General features: G+C 41.3%; 1 protein-coding gene across 1 annotated transcript in view; it reads left to right on the top strand.

Moving 5' to 3' along the window:
* The window catches only part of LOC148376739 (choline transporter-like protein 5-A), a 38,488-nt gene extending 27,175 nt beyond the window's left edge, over nt 1-11,313 (top strand). Inside the window, exons 16-22 of the mRNA XM_088350259.1 lie at nt 411-505; nt 1,758-1,861; nt 3,606-3,679; nt 3,840-3,910; nt 5,684-5,772; nt 5,967-6,051; nt 7,504-11,313. Coding sequence (XP_088206385.1) covers nt 411-505; nt 1,758-1,861; nt 3,606-3,679; nt 3,840-3,910; nt 5,684-5,772; nt 5,967-6,051; nt 7,504-7,601 — 616 coding nt within the window. The 3' untranslated portion in view covers nt 7,602-11,313. The remainder of the gene's footprint in view (nt 1-410; nt 506-1,757; nt 1,862-3,605; nt 3,680-3,839; nt 3,911-5,683; nt 5,773-5,966; nt 6,052-7,503) is intronic.
* Nucleotides 11,314-13,141: the final 1,828 nt, after the last annotated feature.

The following is a 13,141-nucleotide window of genomic DNA, read 5'->3' as shown; positions in this document are numbered from 1 at the left end:
ATATCACTTGATTTTGATTGTAGTTCATTGTTGATGAAGCATAGTTGAAGTCATGGATGTCTACAGGCCTTTCCACATGTTATTCACATTCATTTTTTAGTTTGTCGATGAACAAGAATAGTAGAAGATAAATTGGTCAGTTATACGATTTCATTGTAAATCCATGTTGTATATTCGGACTGGTGTAAAATGACAGCTCTGTTGGATGTAAAAAAAAAAATTGCTGTGGGAGTCATCAATCTCGGTGTGGCACAATGATTTACAAGGAAATTTGAAAGTGGCACTCCACACCAAAAAGGTTGCTGACCCCTGATGTAGAGAGATAAAGCTCAGTAGCAGGTTCTGAAATCTTCTATTGTAAAAAACTGTCAGGGAACGTGGAATGATTTCACTTTTGTCTTGTTTTTCAGGTATCACACAGGGTCTTTGGCATTTGGGGCTCTCGTTCTTTCTGTTGTGCAGGTTTTTCGGATTACGCTGAGATACTTGGAGAGGAAACTGAAAGGTTAGCACATCCCACCCGACATCCATGCGCCGTTAGCCCAAAATTTTTATCAATGGATCTTGTTGAGGCTTAATTATCAAAATATACCGTTTAAATTAGTTATCTGACTCTATTAACCAAACACAACCTACATTCATCCAAAAATTTATGCGCCCCGTTTCTTGAGAGAAAAATGACCAGGAAAGCCGACATTTCACACAGGGGCGGATGTTTATTGTTCCAAACAGAAGACCTAAGTCTATCAACAGGAGACCGTGTGTCCCTCCCAGTTGCCCCGGATCATTTATACATTTCACAAACAAAGAAAAGACATCCCATTGGCTATGAGCTATGTGTCATCTGTAATTAACGTTAGCTTTCGCTCATTGGTCTTCCCCTCGCATGAGGGTGTGTCGGCTGGGCTCCGCAATCTTCGCATACCAGTGGGGCCCCGACGTCTGTCCTTGTGCGTCTGGCCTTCTCCGCCAGCACTCACAGGAATTCTGTTATCAGAAATAAGTCTGATGCATTCCACACAGCCAAACCTTCTAATCAGGGTTGGGTAGGGTTACTTTAACTTGATTACTTTCAATGACTTTTGGATGACTCCAATACCAAATATGCTAACAAAAGACAAAAGAAACTAAATATGAATAAAATGATGACTCACAACATGTGGTAAGCTTTCTCTCCTGGCTTTGATCTCTTTGATCTCCGGCAAAACTAACACAAAATGCGACGAGGGTTGGGTAGGGTTACTTTAACAGGATTACTTTCAATTACTTTTGGATGACTCCAATACCAAATATGCTAATAAAAGACAAAAGAAACTAAATATGAATAAAATGATGACTCACAACACGTGGTAAGCTTTCTCTCCTGGCTTTGATCTCTTTGATCTCCGGCAAAACTAACATCAAATGCAACAGAAACAAAATGAAAATAAATCCAAACAGATTGCCAACATCATTTTTGCCGTTCCATGTATTCCGTTACTCCCCAAGGCTGCACAAAATTTAGTCATTTTATTCATATTTAGTTTCTTTTGTCTTTTATTAGCATATTTGGTATTGGAGTAATCCAAAAGTAATTGAAAGTAATCCAGTTAAAGTAACCCTACCCAACCCTGCTTCAAATTTATCTAAAAAACACAGTCAATGAATATCTCTACTGCATCAAACTGAATTCATGTACTTTGTAGTCAATTGTATAAAATCCTTTATAGGCAAACGTATAAAATCCTTTAATCTATTGATTGGTTGTGTCTTTGCAGGGCTTGACAATAGCCTGTCCAGGTTTATACTCTGCTGCTTGTCGTGCTGTTTCTGGTGTCTGGAAAAATTCATTCGCTACATGAACCAGAACGCTTACTTAATGGTGAGTCATCGAAGTAGTGTGTTTACTTGTAAGCAGTGACGTGCAGTCAGGTGAAGCTGATTTTTATACATTGTTTTCAATTATTTATGAATATTATTTATACATTTAGTATGTAACGTGTTGCGTGGCTGAGCGTCTGCAGGTGCAGAGTGAGGCAATCAATTCTCTTGCCTCACGGCAGAGGGGGATAGTAAGCAAGGATTCTGATTTGGCGCACACCTCAGCCCCAAACAATATAACTAGTGATCGTATTGGCAAGCTAACAGCAAGTCAAGGCATCCCGAATTTTTTTTCTTATTGCATGGACATTTTTTAATAAAAAATGATATTATCTATCTATCTATCTATCTATCTATCTATCTATCTATCTATCTATCTATCTATCTATCTATCTATCTATCTATCTATCTATCTATCTATCTATCTATCTATCTATCTATCGAGTTATCCATACATCCATCTGTCGGTCAAATAAGTAGATGATTAATTTCAATCAATGCATCCCTCCGTTCATTCATCTGTCTGTCAATGAAGTAGATGATTCATTTCAATTTATACATCTATCCATCCATCCGTCTGTTAATTAAGTAGATGATTCATTTCAATCAACGCATCCATCCATCCATCCATCCATTCATCTGTCTGTCAATGAAGTAGATGATTCATTTAAATTAATACATCCCTCCATCCATCCATCCATCTGTCTGTTAATTAAGTAGATGATTCATTTCAATCAACGCATCCCTCCATCCATCCATTCATCTGTCTGTCAATGAAGTAGATGATTCATTTCAATTAATACATCTCCCCATCCATCTATCCATCCATCCTTCCATCCATCCATCTGTCTGTTAATTAAGTAGATGATTCATTTCAATCAATGCATCCATCCATCTATCCATCCATCCATCCAAGTGTCTGTTAATTAAGTAGAAGATTCATTGCAATCAATCCATCCATCCATATATCCATCCATCTCTTACATTTAAAGCCTCATCCATCCATCCATCCGTCCGTCCGTCCGTCCGTCCGTCCGTCCGTCCGTCCATCCATCCATCCATCCATCCGGTTGAGCTATAATTAGTATGAACGTTCAAAATTCTTGATGTTCAAACACGTATTGAATGTATATTTACATCCCTCCATCCCCCTAGCTATTTATCTATCTAGCGATCTATCTATCTATCTAGCTATCGTGCTATCTATCTATCTATCTACCTTGGTCATATCCCTCAAGAGGGGTGACCGACAGCAAGACAAACACATACACAAAAACAAAGAAAGGAAAAAAGTAGCAAAAAACACAAATAATTCGACCATGGCCAACCCAAATGCCCAAGTTAAGCACCTCGGCACCTAAGTCGGTCATGCTTTCATCCCTCCGGATGAAATGGGACACAAGAAAGCGGCCATGTCACTCGGGTCAGGGTGACACTCTTCTGTTCAACAGCAGGGCCCGACAGCTTTCACTGGTTTACCCCTGCAGTAGCATACAGGTTCCCTTCCCATCCCTTAGAAAATCATCCCACTATCCTTTTGCAACACCTCTCCACTCATTATTCTATGCTAAAGCTAATATAATGCTTTCTTGTATTGCTAATCAAACAATGAATAAGATGTAGACTCATTTATATGTAAATCTGACTGCCTCACCAGACTTCATCGCATGTCACTAATTGTAATGTACAGATTCATATATTGTTTGCAATGCAAATATGTAACTTTTACTTGTAATATCCGTTAGGTGGCAATTTATGGCAAGAACTTCTTAAGGTCAGCTCAAGATGCATTCTACCTTCTCATGAGGAACATGGTCAGGTCAGGCTCACATTAACTTTAGCAAGAAACGTTTTTACAAAACCACTATGCCATTGAAAAGTATTTATGCTTTTCCCACATTTTGTTTTGGAAATAAATGTAAAATTGGACAGAGATGACATAAATCACCATGAACTGTGGTTTCATTTGTTTTCTACAGGGTTGCAGTTGTGGACAGAGTTACCGATTTTCTTTTGTTTTTGGGAAAAGTGTTGATAGCAGGGGGAGTTGGTAAGTTACAGTTATCGTTCTATGGAGTAAGATCATTGTCAGAATGGTATATCCACAAAAAAGAAGATTTGGGAAAATTCGTGTGTGTAAAAATATTGATTTGTGTGTTTAAAATGTTCCTTGTGAGTGAATCAAAAAGTGGATGGTGTTAAAGCGCTACGGACACAAAAACCTATGTGTCATAAATGTCATGATTACCGATGTGAATCACCTGTGTTAAACCCACTCCTTTCTGTCCCCTTTTGTCAGACCGTCTGCGAAACCTCAGTTAACACTAGGCAAGCCTTTTTTGACCCTGACTCCCACCTGTTTTTTGCTCCCGTCTGTCCCCTGGCTTTGATCCATTTTTGATCCTGACCACGTCTACTCTCCCGTCCCAGCTTCGACAGGTATTTGTCCCTGGCCACGTCTAGTCTCCTCTCCTGGCTTTCAATCCGTTTTTGATCCCGACCACGTTTCTTGCTCTCTTGTCCTGGCTACTGATGCGTTTTTTCTGTTCCCGACACGGAAGATCCACTTCCTCGTTTAGAGCGACCTGCTTCCCGCGAATAGCGGACTCCGGATAGTGGGCACAGCCCTTCCTAAATGGTAAACGGTAAATAGTCTGCGTTTATATAGCGCTTTTCAAGTTAATGAAGACCTCCCAAAGCGCTTTACAATGTGCTTCACACTTACCCATTCACACACACACTCACACACACACTCACACACCAATAGCGGCCATGCTGCCATGCAAGGCGCCAACCTACTTATTGGGGGCATTTGGGATTCAGTGTATTGCCCAAGGACACTTCGACATATAACACAGTCTTTACTGTCTATGATATCAATGTATCCTTTGTGTTCTGAGCAGACAGCAGAAAATGCCATTACAGGGGACAAGTGACGTCAGGAGACTACAAACAGTGGGACAAGCACGCTATGCTAACGACGCTAATTCGAACAATCTTGCCACATAAGGACGTTTTGGCTTCTTTTTGACACGAACCTGCGATCTCTTGATCCCAAGACGAGCGCTTTACCTCCTGAGCTATCCTTTCTCGACCCTGACTCCCACCTGTCTTCTGCTCCCGTCTGTCCCCCGGCTTTGATCCATTTTTGATCCTGACCACGACTACTCTCCTCTCCTGGCTTTCGACCCGTTTTCGTTCCCGACCACGTTTAATGCTCTCCTGTCCTGGCTACTGACCCGTTTTTTCCGTACCCGACACCGAAGATCCACTTCCGCGTTTAACTCCGGATAGTGGGCGCAGCCCTTCCTAAATGGTAAATAGTCTGCATTTATATAGAGCTTTTCAGGTCAATGAAGACCTCCCAAAGCGCTTTACAATGTGCTTCACACTTACCCATTCACACTCACACACCAATGGCGGCCATGCAGCCATGCAAGGCGCCGACCTGCTTATTGGGACACTTAGACATATAACACGGAGGGAATCGAACCTGCGATCTCTTGATCCCAAGACGACCTCCTGAGCTAATGCCGCCCCATCTTTCCTTTAATAAAACTTGTGATAAACGTAACGCAATTAGGTCCTGTTTCTGTTCTGGTCCTGACAATAAAAACCTAAACCTAAGGCCAAAAATACAAATAAAAAAAAAACTATGGGAGACTCTATGGGTCAAAAAGCATCAAGTGCAAAACAAAAAGCCACGGAAGAAGCTACGGGTATGAAGCAAAGTAGAATGCAAATTATGATCTTACCCCATGTAGTTCTTGATTTCTTTTTTTAAATCTGGTGAAACCCAACTTCTTCATCTTTTATGTTCCAGGTGTATTAACATCACTTCTCTTCAGAGAGAAAATCAATCTTTTTGGAGTAGAAGTACCAGATCTTCACTACTATGAGGTTCCTTTATTGGTAATCACAAGTAAACACGTAGACTAGAATAGCTATGTTGAAGGAAAATGGTTGACATACTTTCAATTAGGGTTTTGAGCTATAATTGCTTACAGAAAATGCTTTTTCTTAGCATGTATTTATATAACAGAATTCCTGTGAGTGCTGACGGGAGAAGGCCAGACGCACAGTATGTTTTTTCTTCCCTCTATTAGACAACAATGGTGGGGTCCTATCTGATTGCACATGGTTTCTTCAGTGTTTATGCCATGTGTGTTGACACATTTTTCATCTGCTTCTGTAAGTAAATATCTCCTTTAATGAAAATTCATTTATTTTTTCTTAACAAAATGCATTCTTAAAGTTGGGGTGCATTTGAGGTGTCTCTACAAAGTTGAAAGCATAATATTTTCTCTATTATGTATGTGTTAACAACAATATTAACAAAGACCCTTTAAAAAATTCCAACCGCCTACCTGCTTTTAGCTTACTTCAATCAATTATAATACATACCGGTAATCAATATTTGGGATATGCAACACATAAAGGAGCAGGAAAGGGATGGGGGGCGGTTAGAGTGATTTCATGTTCATGCCCTCGTTTTTTGTTAGAGTAGCTTGAAAAAGGTAAAAGTAAGAAGAACGCTGTTTCAAATACAGTCCAAATGCCAACCCAAACCCCAAAAAGATGAAAAAAGAGGAGTTTGTTCGAGCGTGTCCAAGAAATGTCCATACTTGCATGTGCAACATGACAGAGGCTGCAATGATGACACATAACCAGGAAAAGGATCAGGACCCAAATGCGTGACGTTTCTCACACAAGCTTTTATTTTACAGGAAATGGGGAGTCATGCATGTTAGGCACCGGTCTGGCGTGGAAAGACAGGAACCCAAAGACCGACGAGATCGATTCCAACTGCCCGAGTGATATCGGACAGATGGGGTCGATACCGGACAGGACAGGACAGACAGGATTGATTATGATATCAAAATTATACAGGACAAACTACACAAACGAAAACTGGAGAGAATAATAAACAGGACAAAAATAGACGGGAACGAAACTGGAAACTGATATTAAACAGGACAAAATAAACCGGTACAATACCAGACAGGAAATACCAACAGGAAAACAGGACCGAGTCAGAACCCACGTATTGCGGGGCAGAGGTTCGTTGATGGACTGATAAAGGAAAGCTTTAAACAGACAAAAAGCCAATCTGTCAATGAGCCGCAGCTGGTGCCACACGGGCGGGACCAATCGGGCGCCATGGCAACCGTGACATAACAATAATTCTCATTCGCGCTCATGGTGACAACTGACTGCTATGTGGTGTGTGTTTTCCATCATACAAGTATCTTTGAACATACTGCCTTAGGGGGTCCGCCACCCAGGCAGCAGGACCACCATTCTTGAGAGTCCTGAACTTTGAATTGAAAAGACAAGGGACAGAAGCTTGATCCAGATACCTCATCAAAACTCCCACTTGTCTGCCCTAACTAAGATATACATGTTGCCACCCTTAGAATAGGTCTATTCAATAGAGTTTACATTTATAATATTTTACAACTAGAAGGTTGAGCATTTTCCCTACTTGTACAAACTCAAGTATAGATGCAAACTTCTCAGGGAACAAGACTGATTGAAATGACCCTAAAATTCAAACATGTTTTTTTACAATGGCTACCTTTGCTAGCTTATCAAACATGTTCCCTTGTATTTCATATATTTACATACTGTCTATTTTTTCAGGCGATGACTTGGAGAGAAACGATGGAAGCCCGGAGAAACCTTTCCTTATGTCATCAGAGTTGCACCGAATTCTGGGGAAATCCTCCAGGTCATATTAACCCTCGGAAATTGCCTGAAAAGCAAAGAGTCCCAAAGGGCTGCACAGACCACAGATTATTGCAAACCACAGACTATTATGACACCGTCCCCCGATCTAAAACCTACATGAGGGCAAGGAAAAACTCAAGAACCTCAACATGAGGAAAATTAAGAAACCTTGAGAAGGGACAATCTCAAAGGGCTGCATGGACCACAAACTATTGCAAACCACAGACTATTATGATACCATCCCCTGATTTAAAACCTACATGAGGGAAAGGAAAAACTCAAAAACCTCAACATGAGGAAAATTAAGAAACCTTGAGAAGGGACACTCTCAAAGGGCTGCATGGACCACAAACTATTGCAAACCACAGACTATTATGACACCATCCCCCAATCTAAAACCTACATGAGGGAAAGGAAAAACTCAAAAACCTCAACATGAGGAAAATTAGAAACCTTGAGAAGGGACTGTCTCAAAGGGCTGCAAGGACCACAAACTATTGCAAACCACAGACTATTATGACACCATACCCCGATCTAAAACCTACATGAGGGCAAGGAAAAACTCAAAAACCTCAACATGAGGAAAATTAAGAAACCTTGAGAAGGGACACTCTCAAAGGGCTGCATGGACCACAGACTACTGAATACCACAGAATGTTATGACACCATCCCCCGATCTAAAACCTACATGAGGGCAAGGAAAAACTCAAGAACCTCAACATGAGGAAAATTAAGAAACCTTGAGAAGGAACAGTCTCAAAGGGCTGCACAGACCACAGATTAATGCAAACCACAGACTATTATGACACCATCAACCTACATGAGGGCAGATAATACAGATACACTGATATCGTCAACATGAAAATATAGGTTATTCATATGCGATAGAATAGAAGTGTGTTTTAATCTTAGATTTAAAAATTTCTACTGAGGTTGCAGATCGAATCTCAGGGGGAGGAGCATTCCACAGCACCGGGGCCCGAATGGAGAACGTTCTTGAACCTGCGGATCTCCTCTTGGCTCTTAGGATCACTAGTAGACCAGCATTTTCAGAGCGAAGGCTCTGGACCGGAACATAGGGGGAAATTAAATTCTGAAAAGAAGGGGGCCAATTACTGAACCCTGCGGAACACCACAGGTAACACTAAAGGGCTCAGGTGTCATTTCGCCATATTAAACACAGTGCGGCCTATCTCAAACCTGATGTGACAACTTGTTAAACTATAAAGCAGCCCTTGCCTCTGCAAAATCAGCCTATTTTTTTAAGGTGATTGCGGCACAAAAGAAAAACCCCAAAATCCTTTTCGACACTGTAGCATCGTTAACGAGGCAGCAGATTATTCTAGATAGTTCTACCCATTCAGCCCATGAACTCATTTCTGTTTCATAATTGATAATATACTGTGTTACAAAGTAACCAGTGTTCTGGTTTGCCCGCGTCCCTGCATCCCAGACGTATCATTTTTGCTGGGGACGCATAATGTCAAATCAACGTGCGTCCCCGGGACACAACTTTTTTGACACCAAATTGTCATTATTACCCGATTATTATTTTTTTTTTAACAAAGATTTACCGCAATCCAAACTTTTCGGCAGGCAGATCAGGCCTTGTTGTTTTGGTCTCGCGCCGATTTCGGCAAACGAGATCCCGTTGCTTCGAGATGACGTCATTGTTTTGGTGGTTGTCGTGTGAAAGAGAAGTATGCCTCTGTAAAAACAGTTGGTATTAGGTGCAAATCAACAAAAAATTGGTCATTTCTTCAGTGGCGGTAATAAGTCGAAACATAATACAGAAAGTGGTAACAACGGCAATAATTCCAGCACGAAAAAACGGCGGAGAAATTCTTCAGAAGACCGCGAAGGCAAGGAAAACACGTGTGTTAATGCGAACGATTCGACGAAAGATAAACAAAAGAATACCCCTAACAAGAAAAGGACTTTTCTGCCAAAATGGACTCAATTATATTCCTGGTTACGCTACGAGGAGGATGACAATGGAGGCTACATGTTCTGTGATGCGTGCACCCAGCGTGACAAAAAAACTGGATTGCATAAATCATTTCGCAATACCAACTTCCAGAAAAGCACATTGGACCGGCACAACGACAATGAAAACCACAAATTAGCTATGGAAATTCCGTTGCTGCAATTGGACCTTGAGGAGGCATTACAACCGTGGCGGGACAGCAAACCACGAAGAATATATGAACTGAAAAATCTGACGTGATTAAAACTGCATGAATCTATAGACTAATATTTCAGCAATATTATTTTGTATAATGTACAATATTGTTGTGAACTGAAAAATCTTGAAGTGATAACTGATTTGTATTACCAATAATCTGTGATGATCAAAACTGAATGAATACCGTCAATTCCGGACTATAGAGCGCACCTGATTATAAGCCGCACCCACCACATTTTAAGAGGAAAACCGATTTTGTACTTACACAAGCCGCACCTGTATATAAGCCGCATGCGCCCACATTTAAACATGCAACACAAACACAAAATTAACCCAAACCCGACTTCAAGTCCCGCGATTGAAACTAAATGTCCTTCATTAAAGTCCACAGCCCAAAAATCACAGCCGGCAAAAATGAACGGAAAATGATACCGGTACTTAAGGTTTGATGCAGACCTGCAGAGTCCGGGTCCCGTTGAAAGTAATCCAAGGAAAAAAGTGTATATTTCCAAAGGTAGATAGATCTCTGTTGGGACCCATAGATTTTTGTAGCATGCGAGTCCCCGGGACCCATTACTTTTTACAGCTCAAATAAACACTGAGTAAGCCAGTATCTACCATACACTGTAATAACATGTCCTATATAATAATTATGCATTTATGCTGTTTGTGCTCTTGTTTTGTGTAATCTGTTATGAATATTGTGATTGTTTGTATTATGTTTATGGTTTTTATGAAAATGATGATCATGATTATCATTATAAGTATATACCAATGTAGCTTTTGCCCATTTTAAAGATAAATGATCTCCCACGGTCAAGTGAGTATCACGAACCAGAACAGGATCAGGACCCAAACGCGTGACGTATCGCACACAAGCCTTTTATTTACGGGAAATGGGGAGTCATGCACGTTAGGCAGCGGTCTGGCGTGGAAAGACAGGAAGCCAGAGACCGACGAGATTGAATCTAATTGCCCAAATTGATATCGGACAGACGGGGACGATACCGGACTGGACGGGACAGACAGGATGGATAATGAAACAGGATATAGAAAAATAAACAGGACAAACTAGACGGGAACAAAAACTGGAGAGAATAATAAACAGGACAAAAATAGACGAGAACGAAATGGAAACCGATATTAAACAGGACAAAAATAAACGAGCACGACAGGGAATACCAACAGGAAACAGGACCGAGTCAGAACCCATGTCTTGCGGGGCTGAGGTTCATTGACGGACTGACAAGGGAAGAGTGAGAGCACTGAGCTCAAATAGACAGAAAGCCTATCTGTTAACGAGCCGCAGCTGGCGCCACTTGGGCGGGGCCAATTGGGCGCCATGGCAACCGTGACATTGAGAGGATTACTAAAATAGATTTTTAAAAAAATATTGTTTCACTGTGAAGCAGCCATTTTTAGAAATACAGTAGTCTAGTATGTGCTTATTTTTTTTATAAATTAGGTATTAAGTATTCATTGTGTGAATTGTATTCACACGGATTGCTGCCTTCATGTCTGTATTAAATTTTGGTAAAAAAATAAAATAAACGTTTTTTTGTAGCCTATGGTGATTAGACTGACTTCCTGTGCGGAGTTTGTATGTTCTCCCCGTGCTTGCGTGGGTTTCCTCCCACATTCCAGAGACATGCATTTCAGGTGAATTGTCCCTAGGTGTGAATGAGCGAGCGAGTTGTCTGTCCCTGTGTGCCCTGCGATTGGCTGGCAACCAGTTGAGGGTGTCCCCTGCCCACTGCCCGATGATCGCTGGGATGGGCTCCAGCACACCCGCGACCCTACTGAGGATAAGCGGTGCAGCTAATGAGATGAGATGAGATGGTGATTAGAAATCTCGACAGTTCCCTGCTCCACCAATTTCTTCAAAGTGCTGCTTCTCTATGTAGATAGCGCAGTCCTATCTCTCATCCAGCTCCCTTGGCCTTTCTTTATTGTCAAACAGGCGGCCCGCAGGCAAGATCAGGCCCGCTAAAGGGATTGAATCCGGCCCGCGAGACAACACTCAGAGAAGCGCAAGAGAAAAACAAGCTTCAGGTTGAAATGTGTCAACTTGATGTTGCCAAAGCCAGGTTCCTCTCACAGACACTGTACTTGTATTTCTCTCTCTCTCTCTCTCTCTCTCTCTCTCTCTCTCTCTCTCTCTCTCTCTCTCTCTCTCTCTCTCTCTCTCTCTCTCTCTCTCTCTCTCTCTCTTCCACCTCTTTTCTCTCACTCTCTGTGTCTCTATTTTTCTCTTCCTTTGTTGTTCTTTGTCTCTTTCTCTCTCTGTGTCTTTTTAACCTCATTTGCTCTAACTTCCTTTTTTCCTTTTCTCTTTCTCTCTTCCTACCCTTCACACTTTCTTTTCTCTCCTTCTGTCTTTCTATTTCTCTTTGGATTTCTTTCTTCCTCTCCCTTTCTTTTTCCCCTCTCTCACATCTTTTTATCTTTTGTTTCTCACGCTCCCTCCCTCTCTCTCTTTCTCTTTCTTTGTCCTGCCCTCTCTCCTTTTCCCTCCCTCTTTCTCTTATTTCTTTATCTCTCTTTTTCTTTCTCTTTAATCTACTAGTCCGGCCCCCGACAGAATGTTTGTTCTATCGTGTGGCCCCCGAGTTAAAATGAGTTTGACACCCCTGATTTAGAACAATTCAAATTCTTTGATATCATTGATATCGATGTTGTGAAACATTCTATGCAACAAGACATGTTTATGGACATTTATGCCTGAGCTGTGTCTGACAGGCACACATTTACCACCTCCTTACCTGGCCTACTTTGCATCCTAAATGTCAGGCAGAAGAGAGGGCAAAATTTACTCATCCACCCTGAGCAGAAGATAAAACTGACCGAAGCAAACAGGAAAGCAGCGCAGGGTGGACTTTTTTTCCAACTACAGAAAAGGACAATGCCAGATGTAATTTGCATAGTAAAGTAGTTTGCTACTGTGTCAACACCACAAACTTACATAAACATGTAAAAAAAAAAAAAAAACACTTTGCATAGAGCAACGAGCTGCAACCCAGACCTAACGGGGTGGATTTATTTTAGTTGATCGAGCTGTAATTCCTTTGATCAGGGGTGTCAAACTCATTTTAACTCGGGGGCCACACGATAGAACAAACATTCTGTCGGGGGCCGAACTAGTAAATTAAAGAGAAAGAAAAAGAGAGATGAAGAAATAAGAGAAAGAGGGAATGAAAAGGAGAGAGGGCGGGACAAAGAAAGAAAAAGAGGGGGAGGGAGAGAGCGTGAGAAACAAAAGATAAAAAGTCATGAGAGAGGGGGAAAAGAAAGGGAGAGGAAGAAAGAAATCCAAAGAGAAATAGAAAGACGGAAGGAGAAAAAAGAAAGCATGAAGGGTAGGAAGAG

This window comes from Urocampus carinirostris, chromosome 1 (genome assembly GCF_059441175.1).
Source record: "Urocampus carinirostris isolate Australia breed hairy pipefish chromosome 1, RoL_Ucar_1.0, whole genome shotgun sequence".
Taxonomy (NCBI): domain Eukaryota; kingdom Metazoa; phylum Chordata; class Actinopteri; order Syngnathiformes; family Syngnathidae; genus Urocampus; species Urocampus carinirostris.
Note: the sequence above shows the minus strand (reverse complement) of the source record. Positions and strands in the feature narration are given on the sequence as shown.